The sequence below is a fragment of the Protopterus annectens genome, chromosome 7.part0 (genome assembly GCF_019279795.1).
Source record: "Protopterus annectens isolate FY-2018-M chromosome 7.part0, PAN1.0, whole genome shotgun sequence".
NCBI lineage: Eukaryota > Metazoa > Chordata > Ceratodontiformes > Protopteridae > Protopterus > Protopterus annectens.
Window position 1 is genome coordinate 636,791,409 of NC_056739.1, and position 22,505 is coordinate 636,813,913.

Below are 22,505 nucleotides of genomic sequence, written 5' to 3' on the forward strand. Positions count from 1 at the left end.
ATGGCCATTTCGCTTCACTTGATTCTGGTTGTGTTCTACACAAGCTAATCAAATCCCTGAACATTGGGGTGACAGAGGTAAACTGATGAAAGGTGTGTCAGTTTATTCCCAAATTTCCCTCCAGTTAGCAAGATAATTTTGGTAGTATGTCAAAGAAGTGCCATCCATACAAAAACCAAGGTACCTAGAGGAAATGGCAGGATGAGAATTCCACCAAACCTAATGGGAGAGTTTCCTTTCTGTAAAAGTATAACCCTCTTCCAACTTATGACTTTGTCGAGGCATGGCATCCATTATTCTCAGCTCTCCTCTGGGTATCCCAACTCAACAATTAGCTTTCAACAAGATGCCTGGTCAGTGTTTTTTAACAAATGGGTGCTGTACCTCACTGTCAGACGTTAGAAGTGGAAGGAACATATGCCTTTGTCCTAGGGAATTCTCTCATCCATCAGGCCAGACTTCATTTTCTCTTGTACACCAGCAAATGGTAGAACTATGTCATAGAACTGGTCCCTCCTGTGGAGTTAATGAATGATTTTTACTCCAGAATCTTACTAGTTCCCAAATGAAAGGTATTGTGGAGACCAGATTGTAGCTATCCTTTTTGAATACTTTAAGGTCCCCCAAGTTGAAGATGCTTACTAGATAGACTGTGCTTACTGTCCTGCTAGAGCACTGGTTCATGGTGACCCTGGATCTGGAAAATGTGCATCTTCTTATGCTATTTGTTCATTGCTTCAAGAGATAAATGAGATTTGTTGTGGTGGGTTCACAGTTGTATGCATTGCCCTTTGGGCTATCTGTGTCACATCAAATGCCTTAAGCCTTGTGTGAAGATAGGTGAAGGTTGCCAGCCTAGCCAGATAGCATTTTGTAGATAATTCTGTCATTTGTAAATATTAATGTAAGCCACAGGCTTGTTCTCTTAAATGTGAAAAGACTGCACTGGATATTGAACTGTAAAGAAAATGTAGCAACAGTGCAGTCTGCTGCAAGAAAGCTTAGTCAAGCATTTTATGACTGTCTTTAAAGTGTGCTCTAATATGTCTGGATGAAGGAATTATGTCTATTGTCTTGAGACCAGAGTTAATGGCTACAATTTGCATGTATAAATGTCCTTCATTGCTCTGGTTTCTGACCAGGTGTAAAGAATGTAAATGTAGTTTGTGTTAACCTGGGAACACCAGAGAAGTGTGAGGAATGATGTCATGTGAAGCAGCTCTGTGTTATCAATTTAAAGAGAGAGAATCCGAGAGCTCTGAGCATTTTGTCTTGAGATCATCCAACATCACTAGCACTGCTTTGCTCTATACGTAAGTTATTTAGAATTGTGTTTTCTCTTAGAAATAGTCTAATATTCCTAATTCATAGCCAAGTGTTTTTCTGTGATGTCAGACCTTTTCTACTGTATTATTTTAAGTATTTATCTGTGATCTTTGAACTCTTGACTGACACTGTGTAGTAAGTATTGTCTTGTGTTTTTATTATTTATTATTAAATACTTTTAAACCTTTCAACTGTGGCTGTTTTGTGTAGAGATAATTTAAGCTCTAAGAGTACATTGCATGTATATAGTGGTACTGTACCAAGTCACTTCAAATAAGTCTTGACTGCTTGCACTTACCATTTGGATAATAATATTGCACAGTAATAATTGAACACCCTTCATAAAGGCCTTTGAGTAGCTGATAAATATTAGCTTGGTGGTGGCAGTGATTTCTACTATACAGTCTGGTAAAATTGGCACAGCTGGAGAGCCTGTACCAGCCTTCCCCAGGAGTGTCTGTGTGGTTGCATAAACTCTTATCTCAAAGTGTGTGTGTCAGCTACTTGGGCAGGGACATGAAGCACTGGTTGGACAGAGAGGGTGCTGGAGGGTTTAGCTTGCTAACTAGGCTGAGATCTGGACTCTATAGCTGTGCCAGTGGGGAGTCTTATTGGGGACCTAGAGAAAGAGAGAGAAACCGGTCCCAGACTGACTGCTATCTCTTTGTGCTCTTAAGGGAAATTGTACTTTTCTGTGTGTGTATTTATTATACTTTCCCTATATGGATGCCCCTCATTGGTGTTAGTGGTGAGGATTGAGGCTCCTTGATTGCTGGGCCAGTGCACAGGCATCACATATTAATTGTTTGGCAGTGGTGGGATATCCACAGCACATATTAATTGGTTGGCAAATACTAACTAGCTTGTAGTGGTGTGGGTAGTGTGAATTCCTGTAGCTTGTGTACAGTGATCACTGAAGGTGTTTTTGTACTCTAAATTAGTCATGCAGTGAATACTCAGAGTTCAGATCACAATTGTTTTATTTCTTGTTAGCTTAGTCAGGGAGAGCAGGCAGCATGTCAGCAAAGGAGGATGGAAAGCTGACAAGGAGCCAGCTACCTGAGATGTGCCAGGCTAGGGGACTGGTGTATGGAAACCTGACTAAGGCAGAGATGTTTGCAGCTGTGGTCACAGCTGCATCAGAAAACAGCAACCATAAGGAAGATTAGACTGGCAGTGGAGATGTACCACCCACAGAGAATGGACAGCTCTGGAGCTAAAGAGACTTGAGTTGGAGGCCAGGCATTTGGAAATAGAAGCAGCTGAGAGACTGAGATGTCTGCAGGCTGAGAAGAATGACAAACTGCTACGCCTGGTAGCTGAGGAAAAGGAGAGACAGAGGCAGCATGAGAAGGAGATGCTAACTATTCACCAGAGTCATGGAGGTAATGGAGAAGGGAGTAACTGGACCCCAGAAGCACAAAAGGTCATTACATTTCTTCAGCATTTTAAAGAGGGGGATAATTTTGATAGTTTTATTCATATGTTGGAGAGGGTATGCAAACAGTATGATGTTGACCAAAGGCTCTGGGTACAGTCCCTGACCCCCCCCCTTACTCAATGGTAAAGCTGTAACTGTGTTGTCTAAACTTGCTGATTGTGAATATTTTGATTATACTTCTGTTAAATATCATTTATTAAAATGTTTTAAGCTAACACCTGAAACATATAGGAAAAAGTTTTGTGTCCATAGACACAAGGCAGATGAAAGTGTGTGTGAATATGTTGCTGAACTGAGCACTTATTTTCATAGGTGGTTGAGTGGATGTCAGGTCACCGCTTTTGAAGGGCTGGCAGACCTTTTGCTGAGGGAACAAGCCCTTAGCACTTTGCCTGAGGACATGAGGATCTGGGTAGCTGATAGACAATGTGCTACTTCTGATGAATTGTGGAAGAAGGGAGACCTATACCTAGCAAGCAGGGCATCTCTGCACAGGAAAGGGACCCCCAGTACTGTTCATGGGTCTAAAGGAACCCATGGTGGTCAGCATAGACTGCCAAAACAAAATCTGCCCGTATCAGGGGAAGGCACTAGTCCAGGTATATGTCCAGGGGTCTTTGTCAATTAAACGAATGTTTGAAATGTCAAACGTCATATGGTCGAGACCATATGATCGACATTTCAAGTGTTCGAAGATTGACTGTAATGGCACCGTACGGTGCAGAATGGGAGAATTTCCCTTTTCTGCACTGAAGTGCGTCTCAGAGTTGGTATATTTAAGTAGGGGGGTGCATGGGGGCTTGCCCCCCTGCTCGCACCTTTAAGGTATGTTTTTCTTTTTGTTTTTTTTTTGTTTTTTTATTATATATTCAAACATTCAAATATCGACCATATGGTCTCGATCATGTGGTATTCGACATTTTGGATGTTTGAATATATAACATAGACCCTATATCCAGGACCTAGGGTTAAATGTTTTGAATGCAACCAGTGGGGCAATGTGGCATACAGATGTCCATGGAAGCAAGATGGGGAACAAAAGGTGAGAGAGACAGTAAGTGGGGAAGAGAAAATGCCAGTAGTAGGTTGTCTTGAGACAACAGGGGTACCAAACTACAATCCTGCAGATGTCCTGATAGGGAAGGATTTGGATAAGGCAGTACCATGTGTTTATGCAGTTACACGCAGTCAGGCTAGGAGACAAGCATGTAGGTTTGGTAGCCTGGGGGATACCCAGATAGACTGCATACTTGCAGCCAGGACTGGTGAGGTGGTTACTTCAGGGAGGGAGCTACTCTGTAGCAGTGAGACTGAAGATGAACCACAGCTGCTTGAGTGTACTGATATTCCCTTGGACATAGTGACTGCAAAGGTAGAGGTAGGTAGTAATACCCAGGCTGACAATGAGGCACCACTGTCAGAGGATGCCAGACTTTCTGTGGAAGGGTTGCAAAGAGAGACCTGAGACAGGCTCAGCTCTTAGACCTTACACTGCAAGGCCTGAGGCAGGTAGCTAGTAAGGCACCTGATTCTCAAGGAAAGGGGGATTCTGTATACTGGGACAAAGGGTTACTGTATAGAGACACCTGAGGGAGGGCTAGAAGGTGAGAGGGTACAGCAGTTGGTAGTGCCTAGAGCCAACTGTCTGGCACTTCTAGACATAGCCCATGATATTCCCTTTGCAGGGCATATGGACATAAAATGTACCAAGAGACGTATTATGCAGAACTTCTATTGGCCTGGAATTTCCAGAGATGTAACCGGGCACTGATGGACCTGTGAGCAGTGCCAAGAGGTAGGCAGGGCAGGAGACCAGGTGAAGGCTCCTTTGATCTCTTTGCCTATGATTGAGGAGCCATTTCAAAGGGTAGCTATGGATGTTGTGGGGCCTCAGAGTACCCCAAGTTCCACAGGGAAAAAGTATATTCTAGTGGTAGTGGATTATGCTACATGATACCCTGAGGCAGATGTTCTGTCCTCCATTGAGGCAGAAAAGGTGGCAAATGCTTTGTTAGAGATTTTCAGCAGGGTAGGTTTACCAAAAGAAATACTGACTGATAGAGGTGCCAGTTTCATGTCAGACCTGCTGGCTTGTCTGTGGAAGTACTGTGGGGTGAAGCACATGAAGACCACCCCCTACCATCCTCAGACTAATGGTCTTGTTAAGAAGTTAAACCTTACAATCAAGTCAATGCTCCAGGCATTTGCAGACCAGTTTAAGAGGGAGTGGGACAAATATTTGCCCCATCTGTTTGCTTAAAGAGAGGTTCCCCAGGTTTTTCACCTAAACTTCAGGATAAGGCTCAGAGAACTCATGGGCTTGACCCAGCAGAACCTGGCAGAAGCCCAACAACAGAAAAAGATGTGGTATGACAGGAATGCTCAAGCTAGAGAGTATGCTGTGGGACAGCAGGTAATGGTTCTCATTCCTGTCAGACACAACAAGCTGCAAGCAGCTTGGGAAGGACCCTACAAGGTGGTAAGAAAGGTAGGCGATGTTAACTACATGGTGGAACTGCTAGGCAGAAGGCAGGGACACAAATTATACCATGTTAACATGATGAAACCTTACCATGATTGGGAGGCCCTTGTGCTGAGCATTTGCAGTGGATTGTGAGAGGAGTCTGAGAGAGCTCTGGTGACTGATCTCCTCAGTGAGGGTTGGACTGACACCTCGGTGGAAGGGGTAGCAATGTCCCAGTAGTTATCTCCTACCCAAGTTTGAGAAATCTGAGCAGTGTTACAGGAGTTTGAGGACATGTTCACTGGGAAACCAGGGTGCACCCACCTGGTGCAGCACCATGTGGATGCAGAACACCAAAGGCCTATTAGGCAGGCCCCTTATAGGATGCCTGAGAGAGTCAAACAGACTCTGAGGGAGGAGACACAGGAGATGTTTGAACTAGGGGTGATTCAAGAGTCCAACATTCCCCGGGCCTTCCCAGTGGTGCTGGTGCCAAAGAAGGAATGCAGCACCAGATTCTGTGTAGACTACAGGAGATTATAAATAGTCACACAGAGTCAGATGCTTACCCTTTGCCTAGGACAGATGAGACCCTAGAGCAGCTGGGTGAGGCTATGTATATTGCAACCATCAATCTTATCAAGGGTTTCTGGAAGGTGCCCTTGACTCCCAGTGCTAAAGTGAAGTCAGCCTTTGTGACTCCTTTTTTGCTTGTATGAGTTCACAAAGATTCCCTTTGGGATGAATAATGTCCCAGTGACTTTCCAGCAGCTGGTAGATCATATCCTAGAAGGAGAAGGAGGGTTTGCCATTGCTTACCTAAATGATATTGCCATCTACAGCCATTCCTGGCAAGAGCACCTTCAGCATGTCAGGGAGGTGCTGGGCATACTCCAGAGGGCAGGGTTGACCATTAAGCCCAGCAAATGTCAGGTGGGTTTGGCAGTGGTCTCCTACCTGGGACATAGAGTGGGGAGTGGTAAGTTCAGGCCAGAACCTGCCAAAATAGAAGCCATTTAGGCATGGCCTGCACCTGTTACCAAAAGCTGGTGTCGGCATTCTTAGGGACAACAGGGCACTACAGAAGGTTTGTCCTTAGTTATAGTACCATAGCTGCTCCCCTCACATACGTGACAAGGAAGAACAGGCCAGATAAGGTAGTGTGGACCCCAGCATATAAGCAGGAATTCCAGGAGCTTAAGGAAGCTCTGGGATGTCCCCCTGTGCTAGCCAGTCCAGATTACAGCAAAGAATTTGTTGTGCAGGTGGATGCTTTGAACCATAGAGTGGGGGCTGTACTTAGCCAGATTTCTTCAGAGGGAGAAGAGCACCCAGTGGTTTATCTCCGTCATAGGCTCCAACCCAGGGAGGAATGCTCTGCAGCTGTAGGAAAGGAATGTCTAGCCATAGTGTGGGCACTGCAGAAACTTCAGCCTTATCTGTATGGAAGAAAATTCACTGTAGTGACAGATCACAACCCCCTAACATGGTTACACCGAGCCAGCCAGCAAAATGCCAAGTTGCTAAGATGGAGCCTAGGGTTGCAAGTATATGATATGTCAGTGCAGCACTGCAGTGGGATTAGCAATGCCAACGCAGATGGGCTGTCAAGACAGGGAATGGGGTAAGGTATACTCAGACCTAACCCTCTCAAGCAGTGTTTCTCAAGGGTCACTTGAAAAACTAGCTTACGTTCTCCGGAGGGTGGGGTGGTGAAGATAGGTGAAGGCTGCCAACCTACCCAGATAGAATTTAGAATTTTGTAGATAATTCTGTCATTTGTAAATATTAATGTAAGCCACGAGCTTGTTCTCTTAAATGTGAAAGGACTGCACTGTATATTGAACTGTAAAAAAATGTGACCGTGCACTCTGCTGTAAGAAAGCATTTTATGACTGTCTTTAAAGTCTGCTCCGATTTGTCTGGATGAAGGAATTCTGGCCATTGTCTTGAGACCAGAGTTAATGGCTACAGTTTGCATGTGTAAATGTCCTTTATTGCTCTGGTTTCTGACCAAGTGTAAAGAATGTAAATGTAGTTTCTGTTAGTCTGGGAACACCAGAGAAGTGTGAAGAATAATGTCATATGAAGCAGCTCTGTGTTATCAATTTTAAGAGAGAGAATCTGAGCATTTTGTCTTGAGATCATCCAACATCACCAGCACTGCTTTGCTCTATATGGAAGTTTAGAACTGTGTTTGCTCTTAGAAATAGCTAGGATTTAGGAAGATTAGACCAAGTGGTTTTCTGTGATGTTAGACCTTTTCGACTGTATTATTTTAAATCTTTTTTTGTGGTCTCTGAACTCTTAAATGTCACTGTGTATTTAGAAGTATTGTCTTGTGTTTTTACTATTTATTATTAAATATTTTTAAATCTTTCAACTGTGGCTGTTTTGTGTAGAGATAATTTAAGTTTGAAGAGTACATTGCATGTATATAGTGGTACTGTACCAAGTCACTCCAAATAGTCCAGATGTGGTGTAATGCCTTAAACAAATCTGCTCACTTCCTTTCAAAACAGACAGTTGGAGAAATTCTGTTTCAGACATCCTTGCAGCCATACTTGGGTGACAAACACATTTTCTTTTGGATGGTAATGTGCCTGTGTGGTTTCCACCCTTTCCACTGATTTCCAAGGTACTTATGAAGATTCAGTAAGAAATGCCAAAGATCATTGTGGTGACCCCTTATTGGCCCAGACAATCTTGATTCACCCTTTTAATGGTATTGCGTAGGGCAATTACCACAGACTTCCCCACACTTTAGATTTACTCACACAGTCTCAGTAGTGACTGGTGCACTCCAATATGGAGTAACTACAACTGACAGCCTGGATGACTCGATCTTGACTCCATTTAGGCACTTGTTTCATGAGGACATGCAGCAGGTGTTAAAGGAGGCCAGAAAATCTGCTAATAGAAAATCTTATGTTTACAAATGAATGAGATTTTCAAAGTGGTGCCAAAATGAGAACAGAGGGTCTCTCAAGGTTAACATCCCTCTGGTCTTGAAATAGTTGTGAGCTACTTCAGGATGGCTTATCATATGTGTCCCATTAAGGTGCATTTAACAGCCATCTCTCCTTGTCTGATAGTGGATACCCCATCTTTCTTCTTCTCATTTGGCAAAGCAGTTCATGAAAGGAATATTGCATATGAGACCCCCTCACAAGCAAATTCCTCCTTTATGGGGTTTCAACTTTGTTTTGGAAAAATTGACATTACCACCTTTTGAACCTACTGGTCAGGATGATCTGAAGTTCTTAATGCGGTAAACTTTTTTACATGTTGCTCTGATGTTTGCAAGACAATTGTCTGAGCTGTGGTGGAACAACCTTGATTTTTCAGTGCTAGAGTTGTAGCCCGCACTAATCTGTTTTCCTCTCTAATGTCTAAATTGGTCTCAGAATTCACTCTCAATGAGTCCATTAACCTCTCTCAGTTCTTCCTAGAACCTAAGAGTATGGGAGATATACCTTGATACCTTCTTACTTTGGTTATGTATTGGCAGATCAGGTGCTACCTTAACAAAACAAAATCCTTCAGGAAGGCTAAAAGGCTTTTTATTCCTACATAGGGGCAAAGAAAGGTCTACCTATTTCTAAGCAAACCATTGCACATTGGTTGTCCTCTGGTATTGTTTTTGTTACACCCACCATGGGAAGGCAAATCCAGGCTGGGTAAAGGCACATTCCACCTCAGCCTTTTTCCTCATCAGCAACTTAATTGTAAAGAGGCAGACACTAGAAGTATTCTAGAGGCAGCAACTTAGTCCTTTCTCCATAGCTTTTACGAAGCATACAAGCTGGATATCTTTCTACATCCAGAGCAGGCTTTGCTAGGACCATTCTGCAGGAGCTTCCTTATCTTTCCTCCTCCCAGGTTGGATGAGCCTTGGGAATCCTCCCATATGCCAGTAAGGCAGTGTGTTTTGTTGAACATAGTACAGTTGCTTAAGCCTACTTCCCTGTAACAGTAGATGTTCGTAGAACACACTGCCTTACTGGTAATACCCACCCACCATCCTCCTTTTTTGGATGTACATAGTTTGTGGTTGGAGTTGCCACTGAGATTTGATCAATGGCATGTTTTGTTGTGTGTGTGTGTACATGTTTTTTTCATTTGGAAGAGTAGGTGTTTAGAAGCTTGCATTTTCACCTTCCTTTCCTTTTAGATCCTAGAAAACTGAATGGGTCCTGTCAGTCTGAAAGGCTGACTCAGGTGGTTGGTCCATCATACCCACAGACAGGCAATGGAAGTAGCTCTGAGCATTGATAGACTGTTAGAGGGAGGGTAGCAGGGCATTACTACCCCTATGCCAGTAAGGCAGTGTGTCCTATGAACATCCATCTAAGTGGAACTTGCACAACTGTATTTTGTACATTATAGCCAGTTTTTGTGAAAAGACCAAACTCTCAGATAAAAAGTAGTTTTTGCAAATGAACTTGACATTCAGTGGCGTTTTCTACTCGGATTTGTTGCATAGATTACATACATGGTTAGAAGCACATGGAAAATCCATTACAGCCTGTTTAATATTTATGTTGTATGTATGTGTATCTAGCAACTGAGATTTTAATATGATAGCTGGCAGTTGTTCTTAATAATACAGCATGCTAATTAGGTTTACCACATCCTCATTACTAACAATGAAGGAAATGAGTGTCTAACAGACAGTATGTCAGAATGTGCTGGCTTTCAAAGGATTTACTTTGCTCTACAACAAATTGTTATACATTTTAATCCATGCAGATTCTGAATTTATTTTAATTCAAACTTATTTACTGTTACTAGAATTGCCGTACCTTCTCCAGTGTGGTTTTTATGTACTTCCATTGTTTTAACTCTTTCATCATGGCATGGAGTTACCTCAGCTACTGTATAGTATCATGGATCTTTTTTGTGGTTGGTAGCTTTATTACAACTGACAATTTTCAGTCATCATTTGGTTGAGCAAAGCACAGTGAATACCTGGTTGATGACAACAAAGAGAATAATTATATAGATTTTGTAAAATAAGAGATGAGAGTTACCATTCATACATAGCTGGCATGATGTCAGTATGATGCTCCCCATGTGAGAGGTGTAAATGCATCTTGTTGAAGTTTCAAGTAGTTTATTTAGTTAAGTAAGTAGATGGAAGAGTATAATTTTTTTGTTCGTTAAAAATAAAACTCTTTTAACTAAGAATGAGGGTCCACAGACTGCTGAGCTGGTAAACCCTCACAGGTTTTTCAGGAATATTCAAATAAAGGACTAACCTCTAAGTTTTGGGATTGGCTTCTCATTTTTCCTTCAATCAGCTGCCCGGGAAAATCCCACCATTGTCTTTAACTTAAATAACTGACCTGTTGAATTTAATGTATTAGAACAATAACACCTTTCCATCTAACTACTTAACTGAATAAACTACTTGATAGTCACCTAGATCTACTAGCTAAAGTAATTTTATCTGGACTAATCTTTTGTACTCCATTTCTTGTTAGCCTTGACACCCCCTGGGTCACAAATGAAATACCAGACCTAACTCAAGCTTTCTGGATTGGCTGTGTTTTCAAACTAGGAACATAGTTAATTTCAGGTCTTCTTTTTTGAGTGATTGTAAGTAACTATGCCTTATTATGTGACACTTGATTAAACTATTTTCTTGTCCATTGCACAGATTGTGTTCTTTCTCTCTCCAAAACTTAAATGTTTAATAATTCTTCCCATTGCTATGTATTATATTATTTATGTGCATGCCAAGAATTCAAATGTGTTGTACTCACCAGGTGAGTCTGAAAAAGGTCCAGTTGGAAAGGAATTTAACTCTCAAGTTAGTGAAATGATTCATTTATTTTAATTTCAAAGAAGAGTTTGTAAATGTAAATGTTTACATTTTTCACTAGATGTCCCTTGTAGATTTAGGGAAGAAGTTGTTGGAGGCAGCACGATCAGGACAAGATGATGAGGTTCGCATTTTAATGGCAAATGGAGCACCATTTACCACAGACTGGGTAAGAAACCTTGTTATCTGTACCATTGTTATGCACTGTGTCACAAAAGAAAGCAAAATGAACTATCTGCTTTGTTTTGTTTGGTGTAGTATAATTGAGAGTTTGACAGTATTGTATATCAGGTCTCACCTTTTACTCTTTGAGATTTTCTATACAGCAAAGCCATATTGGTTGGCTTGGTCTAGTTAACTGAGGAGTTGTCCCAGCAGTAATAAGATTGCAGGTATCTTTGTTGACAATGATCAAGCTCACTGGTGCAGTGACAAGGCTCTCAGTTGCAGTGCTGGTGACTCAGTTTCTCTTAGTAGACCTGAGATTAGAATACTGGACAGAGAGTGTTTGGGCCATTCAGACTGAGGGTGTCATGGGGTTTGCCCAGTTACAGGAATAACCAGTCCCACTTCCAAGGTGACTGTACACTGATCAGCAGCTTGACTTCAGCTCTCCCAATGTGAAAAAAGAAACTGAAACACAAGGGCTAAGAACGCTGTCACATTTAGTAAATGTATTTACTGGTTAGTAAGTACATTGACCAGAAACCAGCAAAGAGGAAAGAAAGAGAGCCTGAAACATAATCAACTAGAAAAGGTGAACAGAAAAACACTGATAGGAAGCAATCCTGCAGCTGTTAAGAAAAAAGCAGTTCAAGCTGCAGCTTTGATGCAAGATATGCTTTTCAGTAATCTAGAGGAAATCAAGTCAGTAATCTAGAGGAAAGTAAGTCAGATGAGCTGAGAGTTGATTAAAATAAACAAAACACTGAAGAGATGTTTCAAAAACTGGTAGAATTAGAGGACATAGCATGTAGGGGAAATCTGAGACTTTCTGCTGTACCAGGGAAACTAGAAGGAAAAGACTATTAATTTTACAAAGGCACAAATAAGCAACTGGACTTGTATTCCACTCCAGGAACTATTAATTGAAGAGGCACACTGTGCGTATGCTTCAAATCTGGCCATGAGAAAGCAGGCAAGACCTGTATTAGTAAATATGAAAACCTGTCAGCAGAAAGAATTGATCCTGACAAAACTGTGGCAAAAGGGTAAAGTATTAAAAGTTGGAGACAGTGCAGTGTTTCTGGAAAATGATTATTCACTGTAAACCAGGCAGAAGAGAAACACATTCATTCCAGTAATCAGATAATGCTAAGAAGCAGGTTTGAGATTCAAGCTGCTGTGTCCAGCTGTCTTCAGAACTTTTTTTTTTTTTTTCTGGAGGATCAAAGTAATTTTTTGATGCAGAACAGGCAAGTGAGGAAATACAAAAAATTCTCCAGCAAAAAAGTCAGACATCAAGCAGAAGGGGACCTTGCTTCTCATTCCTGTGATAATAAAGCATACAGAGATACTTTGGAAGTGAAACTTTTTCCACTCTTCCAAAGGAAAATGCTTGAGAGATGGAGAAAAACACAGGAGGTGATTAGAAGACTCAGGAGTACCTTGGAATTGAACCAAAATCTGGAGTTGGAAGATGGAGCGGAACAGGAAGATGATCAGGAACACAAAAATTAGTTCATAAATGTGAAACTGCAAAGCAGCACTCACATTTGTGAAATACAGATGTATAAGAAAAAGTGGAAAGATTGGACTTTTCTTGACTTTGTTAAACTTGTGGTGAACTGAAAAGCATTTGACTCACTTCATATCATTCATGTTTGAAAGGACACTGAGGAGAAGAGGAAGGAAAAGATAACAAAGTAAAACAGTTTCTCTACATAACAGTATTTCTAAAAAACTTTTCACAATATGAATGTAATGTTTTACAGTAAAGTATTTTTAGTTGTCCTTACATGTGGTAGTTAATCATGTAAACAGATGCCTTTTTCTTTTTCTTTTCATTTGTCTTTTTCAGTGTTACAAAATGTAGGCACTGCAGTGCAAAAAGAGAAGGAAGGCTAGACAAAAGAATATTAAAGTTAATAGGCTGTAATCTTGGGTTGTTGAGGTGGGGGAAAGGTTGCAAAAGAACAAAGTTCATAATATAAGTAGAACTAATATGTTTTCTCTTACTTTTGCATTGTTGAATGTCTGGATTAAGACCCTTGGCTTAATCAAATACGTTTTAAGTGGAAACAAATATGGGAACACTGAATACAGTGCAAAGATTTCCTTTAGCAGCAAATGTTTCAGCTTTTCTTTCAGGCCGCAGCAGAGGAATACATTTATTTTTATCTTGCGTTTCTATGGAGACAAGCTAATAATAAGGCAGTAAAAAGCCAGAACAGTGCTGTGTTCAAGGCGGAAAGTTAATGTTTTCTGAAAGCAGGCAAGTTGTTTTCACATCTGGGAGGGGAATAAAGATAAACAAAAAGAACAGACACCAGTTAGTGTAAGTAGAAGCATTTTAGCATGTGTTTTAGCATGGATAACCACAATTTCTGGGTAATTAAGGCCTGTGTTAGCAACCGTCTATTTATTTTGTTTATTATTTTACATTTGCTGACCAGGGAAGTCTGGCTAGGCACAAAGGCCCATTTTCACTGGAGGCTCAAAGAAAATCTCTAGTACAAGCAATATAAAGTCTTTTTTAAGATTTGATGTCTTTTTTATTTGTTCCTTAACCACTGAGTTTCAGATCTGACTTTGGACACATTTCAGACTTTGGATCCATCGCTCAAGCTCTTTCCCGTACCCATAATCCTCTTCGAAGCCCCAGCTCACCTCAGATCATTTGCCTCTTCCAGTGACCAGACTTACGACTTTTGGAGATGAATCGAGTTTTTGGTCTTTGAAATTACCCTTTTTCTCCACTATTGTTAAAAAATAAAAAGATGTATTCTTTTTTGAATAGTTGCTGTTTTGTTTCGTCTAGGCCTTGCACCTTTCCATTTTTTTCTCTTTTCAGATTTCCACTCTTCATTTATTGATACACTGCAAAATATTAGGATACAACCCAACACCCTAATAATGAGCGATTTCAACTACCCCACCATTAACTGGGAAAACTACTCGTGTACCAACTCTTTTGCTCAACGTTTTCTGGAATTCATAAATTCCAATGCCTTGGATCAACTTATTCACACCCCCACCAGGGGCAACAATATCCTATACCTAGTCATTACCAACATGGATGACGGATATTCCACACCAGAGGTCAATTCCTCATTGGTCAGATCCAACCACAAGCTAATCACCCTAGACATCCACATCCCACCCCCATTAGGGAAACTACTGCAAAAAACTTCTCCAAAGCCAACTTCACACTTCTGACAGAAGTGGCAAACTTCAAGACACCCATGCAGACAGACAATAGAGGTATGCCTGCTGAATCCTACACAAATGTACTTTATAAGCACTTACACGAGTGCATGGATCATGCTACCCTAACAGAACCAAGATGCTAGCCTCCAAAAAAGGAAGCCAATCTGGTGGTCCTCTGCCATAAACAAACTCTACAACAGAAGAAAGAAACTGTTGCAAAATCCCATGACTAGAGGAGCTCCCTGGTCAGCCTCAGTAAAAAGCTGGGATCCCTCATAAAATCCTCCAAAGCTAATTACAAAAACAAAATTGTCACTGAATCTAAAGAAAACCACAAAGCATTTATAGCTATGTCAATAATCTCAATGGCAACACTCAGATCTGCTCTGAAATGTTCTTCGTGTTTCACTGTTGCAGTCATTACATTTGGGTAATCTGCTGGCAGGCCGCTTTCAGTCGGCCTGATTAACAAAGTCTTGGGTCCTGCGCCGACCTGACATCATGGAAGAAGGGACAGCAACTGTCAGGGGGTATAAAACACACAGCCAATGCCATTACATCAGTCTTTCTTGCTGTGCGGTGCCCGAAGCAGAAGCAGTTCACAAGTGTCAGTTGGCTGACTCCTGAAATTTTCGTTTTTGAGTTTCAGAACCGAAGTCTTCAACTAAAAGCTAGTACCCCATTGGGGAAACTTTTTTTCTTGGTCCTTTCCGATGTCAGTAAAAGTTAATAATTGTATTACTCGTGGGAAGCAAATTCCTCATAAGGATTTTCATTTGTACTGTATTCCTTGCCTAGGCCTTGACCACGACGTACCTTGCTGTCGGTTTTGTGCATTATTTAATAAGCGCACTATCCGTCGTCTGTATGTTTTTGCTTCTAAATATTTTGGCTCTCTGTAAGGAATTGTTTGATGACATACTGCATGATGTATTGGATGGGAGGAAAACCAGATTTGAACCAATATTGGGCAAGCAGGAAACGGTAGTACTGCCGGATATTCCTCTTAATGAAGGATTTGTATCAGGCCTCATCACTACTTATGATGGACAATCTAGTATTGTAAAAAAAACCTTTGAAAAAGAACGGAAAAACTTCGCCAAAGTATCTGACCTCAGTCATATTTTTGAAAATGAGATTAAATTCATTTACAGGAAGGGCAACAACATAAAAGGTATCATTGAGAGGGGTGCTAGTGGAGTGACTGACAAAAGTAAGAAAAAAACAGGGGTTTTTAAATGTGGAGCCTGTAGGTATTGTACACACCTAAAAACAGGAAACAGCTGCTACTTAGATGCTAGGAAGAAAACACTGACATTAAAATCTTTTGTAAATTGTAATACAAAAGGGATTATTTATGTCGCTTTGTGTAAGAAATGCGAGGCATTTTATGTCGGAAAAAGCGAAAGGAGAATTAAACAAAGGATTTATGAACACATATATGACATTAGAACATCGTGTTCTAACAATTCTCTGTACAAACACACTTTAGTCTGTAAAGATTCTAGTTTTGAATTTTTTGTAGTGGAGGTGGTCCCTATTGATCCAAGAGGGGGAATGTGGGAAACACTACTAGAATACAGAGAATTGTATTGGCAAATAATTTTAGAATCCAACAAATATCCTGGAATCAATGACATGGTTTCTTTAGCTCCGGTTTTGAAACTAAGAGCAGCTAAATTATAACAAATTTCAATATATTTATCACAAACATTATTTATTACAAATCATGATCATGAATTGTGGTGAAATACCAACTTCTACCAGTAGAGTGTAGTATTGTTTTAATTAGTTGGTCACTTTTGACTATTTCTGAATGAAATTTTTAAAAAAATATATTTTAAATATATTTTAACACACTTTCACCATTTTCTATATTTACTTCATATGTATATATATATATATATATATATATTTTACTTGGACATATTTATGTATTAATTATTGCATGTATCAGTTTTTTTAAAAAACCTGTTTTGCACTTTTCAATGCGTTTCAACAATGGATTTTGTTGCTTAATTAATTCAACATGGCTATTGGTTGACTGGAATTATTAATTGTATTTAAGTACTAGATTTGTGGGTAAATGTGTGTTTATGTATTTTCTGAAGAAGGATTGACGAAACGTTTGATGTGTCATACACTGCGTACTGTTGGATTGCTTTGGTGATTTTGTGTCTAGCCCAATAAACTGTTTGCACCTTCGTTGTTGAACTGGTGCTTTTTTCTTGTTTCTCTGTTTAATTATCCAGAAATGATGTTGGTTAGCCATCCGACTACCGGAATGCCAAAAACACGCAAAGAAAAAGACAGAGACAGGCCGTTGAGGTCCAAAACTGTCGACGATGCTTCTCCTAAGCCAGTCACCAGTTTGCCGGTACTCAGTGAGGCGCTTTCGCAGCCCCTAATACCCACTACTTCTGATTCGCAGGCCCCTACTGAGACCCATTTGGAGTCCGGTATGTCGCGAGATGCTTCACCTATGGAACCTGCGGATGTCTCTATCTTGGATGGGTCTGGAGCTGCTGTGCAGGCGCCGGCTTCTGAGGATATATTCAGGCCTACAGACTTGCATATTAAACCGACTCCACCTTCAATACTAAGGCCTAAATCTCGATCTATGTCTAAAAAAATGACACCCAGGCCACATATTCAGGCCCCTATGCCTAAAAAACAAATGATGAAAATGGCTGAAGTTTTAATTACTTTAATCAGGGGTAGTCAATACCCCCCCCCCCCTTTTAAGAGGCCTAGGGCTGAACTTGACTATAAATCTTCTGAACAGGACTCTGTTTCTTCTGACTCTTTTAATGACCTGGATTTGTCCATTCCTACTTATGAGGACTCTGATGCAGAGGATTCCATTCCGTCTGCTTCTCACCCAGAGGATTTTTCTTTTGGGGAAACTTTACATACCTTAAGGGAGCATTTCCATCGGGAAAGTCAGGATTTTTCTGAATCCAAAAAGAGGCTTAGGGATTTCCTCCTTCCTCAGCATAGGCGTTTGGCTGTACCTCCTGTGCGAGACATTGTTGATGATGTGTTTTCGGAATCCAGTATGGCCCCTGATTCCCTGCCTCTGGCCCCTAGTAAACCAGACAGATACTACAGGGTTCCTGAGTCCCACAAATTCCTTTTCAAAAATCCTGTTGCGGACCCATTTCTCAGGGGCCCAAGGGAATTAAGGCTTCTACTGCTAAAAATCCTACCCCTTCTGATAGAGACTCTAGGGTGCTGGATAGATGGGGTAAAAAGGTTTATACTTCTGCAACCTTGGCAATCAGGGCTTTAAACTGTCAATTCCATATGCTAAAATATCACCAGCATATCATGGGACTGCCTAAACAGAAAATGATGTTGATGTCTGACTGTGTGAAAAATAAGCATTTACAGGATTTATTGCATTCAGCTGAACCAGTTGGAAAACATACTTTGCAATGTGGTTTTGATTCTTTAGAGGCCTCATGCAGGGCTGCTGTTACTGGGTCTGTGCTTAGAAGGCATGCTTGGCTTAAGGAGCAATCTCTGCCTGGTTGATGTTAAAGCAAAACTGTTGGATGCTCCTTTGCAGCAGGACTTGTCTGTTTGGCAGTAAGGCTGAAGAAGTTTTAAAAAAGATGGAAGATAAAGCTAAATCTATGCAAACTGTTTAAGATTTCTTACAAGTACAACCTCCAAGATTTAGTAGGCACTGGCCTACTAACGGTCCTTTCCAGCTCCTTCCAGAGCCACTCAAGCCAAACCCAGACACTCCAAAAGCACCAGGTTTCAGTCCCAAGGGACTTTCAGAACTAAGCAATGGGGTGCTTCCACTTCCAAATCTGGAAATAAGACACCACCTTATGGTAAACAGTCTCACTGACTTTCCTTTAAAATTACCAAGCACTTACCTCTCAGTCGCCCCTTTGGGGGGACAACTGGCTCTTCATGAAAAAAACTGGCAATTTATAACCCAGGACAAATGGGTTTTAAATATAGTGTCCCGGAGATACAGATTTCATTTCCACATGTTGCCAACTCCAAATGGGTGGCCAGACCTGCCCTTAAATCAGTGGGCAGAGGCTCAGAAACAAGTACTTTCTCTCTTAAACATGGGGGCTATTCAACTAGTACCAGAAGAGGAAAAGGGACAAGGTTTCTATTCAAGACTTTTCCTGGTACCCAGAAAAGACAAATCATGGCATCCAATTCTGGACCCGTCTACTCTAAACACCTTTCTGGACATTCCAAAATTCAAGACGCTGACTCTTCACCAGTTACTTCCTCTGCTAGGCAAGGATGCCTGGTTGGCAACTCTAGATTTAAAAGAGGCTTACCTGCATATCCCAATCAGGGAATCTTGCAGAAGATACCTACGCTTCAAAGCAGGCTACTTGCATTATCAGTTCTCTGCACTGCCCTTTGGCTTGTCTACTGCACCCAGGGTATTCACAAAGTGCCTGGCTCCAGTAATTGCACTTTGCAGGCAAAGAAATAGTCAAATATATCCATACCTGGACGACTGTCTAATTCAGGCAGAAAACCAGGCCATTCTTCTAAAACATCTGGCATTTGTTAAAAGGGTTCTAACTTGTCTAGGGTACACCATAAACAAAAATAAACCACAATTGGTACCCTCTCAAAAATTACATTCCTGGGTGCAAGCTTGAATGCAACTGCCCAGATGGTTTTCCTTACGCCAGAAAAGCAAATTCATTTGGTGACTTACTTCAAACAGGTGGCCACAAAAATCCTGCTATCTTCAAGACAAATACTGCAAGCCTTGGGGTTCATGGCCTCCTGCATTCTTCTAATTCCATATGCAAGACTGCATATGAGGAAACTTCAGTGGTACTTAAAAAGTTTTTGGAGTCAACATTGTCACAGCCTGGAAACAATGTAGAGTTTCTATGGTGGGCAGAGGCCTGCCACCAAAACAAGGGACTGCCATTCACACCACCCCCTGCCGCCCAAATCCTAACTACAGACGCATCAGACTATGCATGGGGGGCTCATCTGGCAGGGAAGTGCTTTCAGGGCAAATGGAGCCCAAATCAAATGCACCTTCATATCAGTCAAAAAGAAATGCTAGCTGTACAGAATGCACTGACAGCCTTCAAGGACTACCTTCATCCAGGATAACTAATGGTAACGACAGACAACACCATGGTTATGTGGTACATAAACAAGCAGGGGGGTACACATTCCTACCCCCTCTGCAGACTAGCCATGGCATTGTGGAATACAGCCTTGAGCTACCAAGTACAACTACAAGCTCAATTCCGGCCAGGAAAGCTGAATATTCTGGCAGACGAACTAAGCAGAAATTTCATGGACCCACACGAATGGGAACTGGAACCACAGATTTTCAACATGTTGACACGCAAATGGGTAGCCCAGACATAGATCTTTTTGCCTCTCCTCAGAACTATCAGTCGGACAAATTTTGCACAAGATCTCCTCACAAAAAAGCCTGGAAAGTGGATGCTCTGTCCTTCAGCGGAACTGGAACCACAGATTTTCAACATGTTGACACGCAAATGGGTAGCCCAGACATAGATCTTTTTGCCTCTCCCCAGAACTATCAGTCGGACAAATTTTGCACAAGATCTCCTCACAAAAAAGCCTGGAAAGTGGATGCTCTGTCCTTCAGCTGGAAAAACCTATCAGTCTATGCCTTTCCCCCTCTGCCTCTGCTTTCCAAAGTTCTACTAAAAGTCAAACAGGACAAACCAAAAATGATTTTGATTGCTCCAGACTGGCCTCACCAACACTGGTACCCACTCCTGTGCAGCATGTCACAACTTTTCTCCATGGTACCTGCCTCAGACACCTTCCTTACTGTCTCAGCAGGTGCACCAAATTCTGCACCCTCAGCTCCAAATATTGAATCTTGCAGCTTGGCTAATCATTTAAATCCCCCCTTAGCATCCCTCAGCAAACCTGTGGTGGATGTCATTTTGGAGGCGAGAAGACCTAGTACTAGAAAATCTTATGCTGACAAATGGAGAAGATTCTGTGCCTGGAGTCAGCCTCATGGGATGAGCATAGCAGTGCCCAATTTACCTCAGATTTTGCAATACTTAACTGAGATGCTTCACAAGTCTTTTTCCTCCATAAAAATCCATGCCTCAGCCATTTCAGCCCATTCCAACACAGAACCACCCCTCTTCTCTCACCTTCTGCTTAAGCAGTATCTCAGAGGGGCCAAAAACTTGAGACCACCCAGGAGGGCTCCAACCCCTGCCCGGGACCTTAACTTTGTATTGAAAAAACTCACTCTACCTCCTTTCGAGCCAAAGCCTTCCTTTTAGCAATCACTTCAGCTAGAAGGATATCTGAATTACAGGCCCTTATGGCAGTGGAGCCTTTCATCATCTTTCATGCGGACAGGGCGTCACTCAGGACTAATCCATCCTTCATGCCCAAGGTGGTATCCACTGTGGCTCTTAATCAGTCCATTCATTTGCCAACTTTCTTTCCCAAACTACAGAACAAGGGGGAGCGGATTCTGCATTCATTGGATGTACACAGACAACTTAGATTCTGCTTGGACAGGACTAAATCTCAAAAAAAATCTGAACAACTGCTGGTAGCATTTGCTGCAGGGGCAGAGGGGAAGGCTGTTTCAAAACCAACTATTTCTAAATGGATAAGCCATTGTATTCATTTCTGCTATAAGCACCATGGAAAATCTATACCACAGGGGATCAGATCTCATTCCACCAGGGCTGCATCTACTTCTACAGCCTTTCTCAGAGGTGTTCCTACCAGGGATATTCTAGAAGCTGCTACCTGGAGTTCAGTTTATACTTTCACCAAGCATTATCACTTACCATTTTTCTCTAAATCCAGAGCTGGCTTTGCCAGTGCTGTTTTGCAGGGCCATATGGCTGGTCCTAATGCTGTATAAATCCATAGCTTTGGGAATTTACCCAAATGTAACAACTGCAACAATGAAACACAAAGAACATAGTACAGTTGTGTACACTTACCATAAATGTAGATGTTCGAGTGTATTCACTGCTGCAGTCCTGGTTACCCTCCCTCCAGCCCTTTGTTTTACTATTACTATACCTCTATTTTATTCTACTATGCTTAAAAGCCTTTTTGGTGTATTTGCTTTTGTTTGGAGGTATATTTTTTGTGCTTTTAATAACTTATATATATTTTGCTCCCCATTTAGAGGGCACCTGAGATCTGGGGCAAGAAAAACTGATGCAATGGCGTTGGCTGCATGTTTTATACTACTGACGACCTGACTTGATGGAAGAAGGAAACACCAAAAGCTGTGAGTAGATAATAAATAAAACCACAGTTTGTTGAGAAAAAAACACCTTTATAAACACCAGCAAAGCTTTCGGGTAGAAACCCTTCTTCAATACTATTACAAAATTCAAAAACCAAGTAGGTTTAAATAGGTGTCAAAAATAATCACATGACAAGCAGCCCTGAAAATCATGTGACAACATATAAAATATAAGTTAAAAAACAAGTTAAAAAAAAAACTCACATTCAAACGCTAACAAGCACATGTATAACTAGCTAATAAAAATAAAAATCAGTACACACAAAACTTTCAGCATAGCCTAGTTCGTTGCAGTTTAACAAGAATAGGTTTCAATGTAACAGTAGAATTTAAACCTGGAGAATGGTCAGCAGCTAATCTGAGTATCCATTCATATTCCTTGATCTCAAGTAGATTATTAATGTCCCCACCTCTTAGTGTTGTATGAAGAATATCTATAACTCTGAATCTAAATCTATCAGTAAAAGTTAACAATTGTCTTACCTGTGGAAAGCAAATACCTCAAAGATTTTCATTCGTACTGCATTCCTTGTTTAGGCCCAGACCATGACGTCCCTCACTGTCGGTTTTGTGCCTTATTCCACCGCCAAACTGTTTGTCTGTATATTTTCATAGCAAATTATTTTGGTACTCGGCTTAACTATCCAGAAATGGCTTCAGTAAGCCATCCAACTACCGATATTCCGAAAAAATGAAAGGATAAAGACAGAGACGGACTGCATAGGTCCAAAACTGCCAACGTCCATTAAACAAGTCGGCAGTTTGCTGGTACTTACTGAGGCGCTTTCGC

The 22,505-nt window shown here is 41.3% G+C and overlaps 1 protein-coding gene across 3 annotated transcripts in view; it reads left to right on the forward strand.

The window, feature by feature from the left end:
* Positions 1-22,505, forward strand: part of GABPB1 (GA binding protein transcription factor subunit beta 1) — a 2,781,617-nt gene that overhangs the window by 397,541 nt on the left and 2,361,571 nt on the right. For all 3 annotated transcript variants that reach the window (XM_044077209.1, XM_044077208.1, XM_044077210.1), the window contains exon 2: positions 11,120-11,227. In XM_044077209.1, the coding sequence (XP_043933144.1) occupies positions 11,120-11,227 (108 nt within the window). The remainder of the gene's footprint in view (positions 1-11,119; positions 11,228-22,505) is intronic.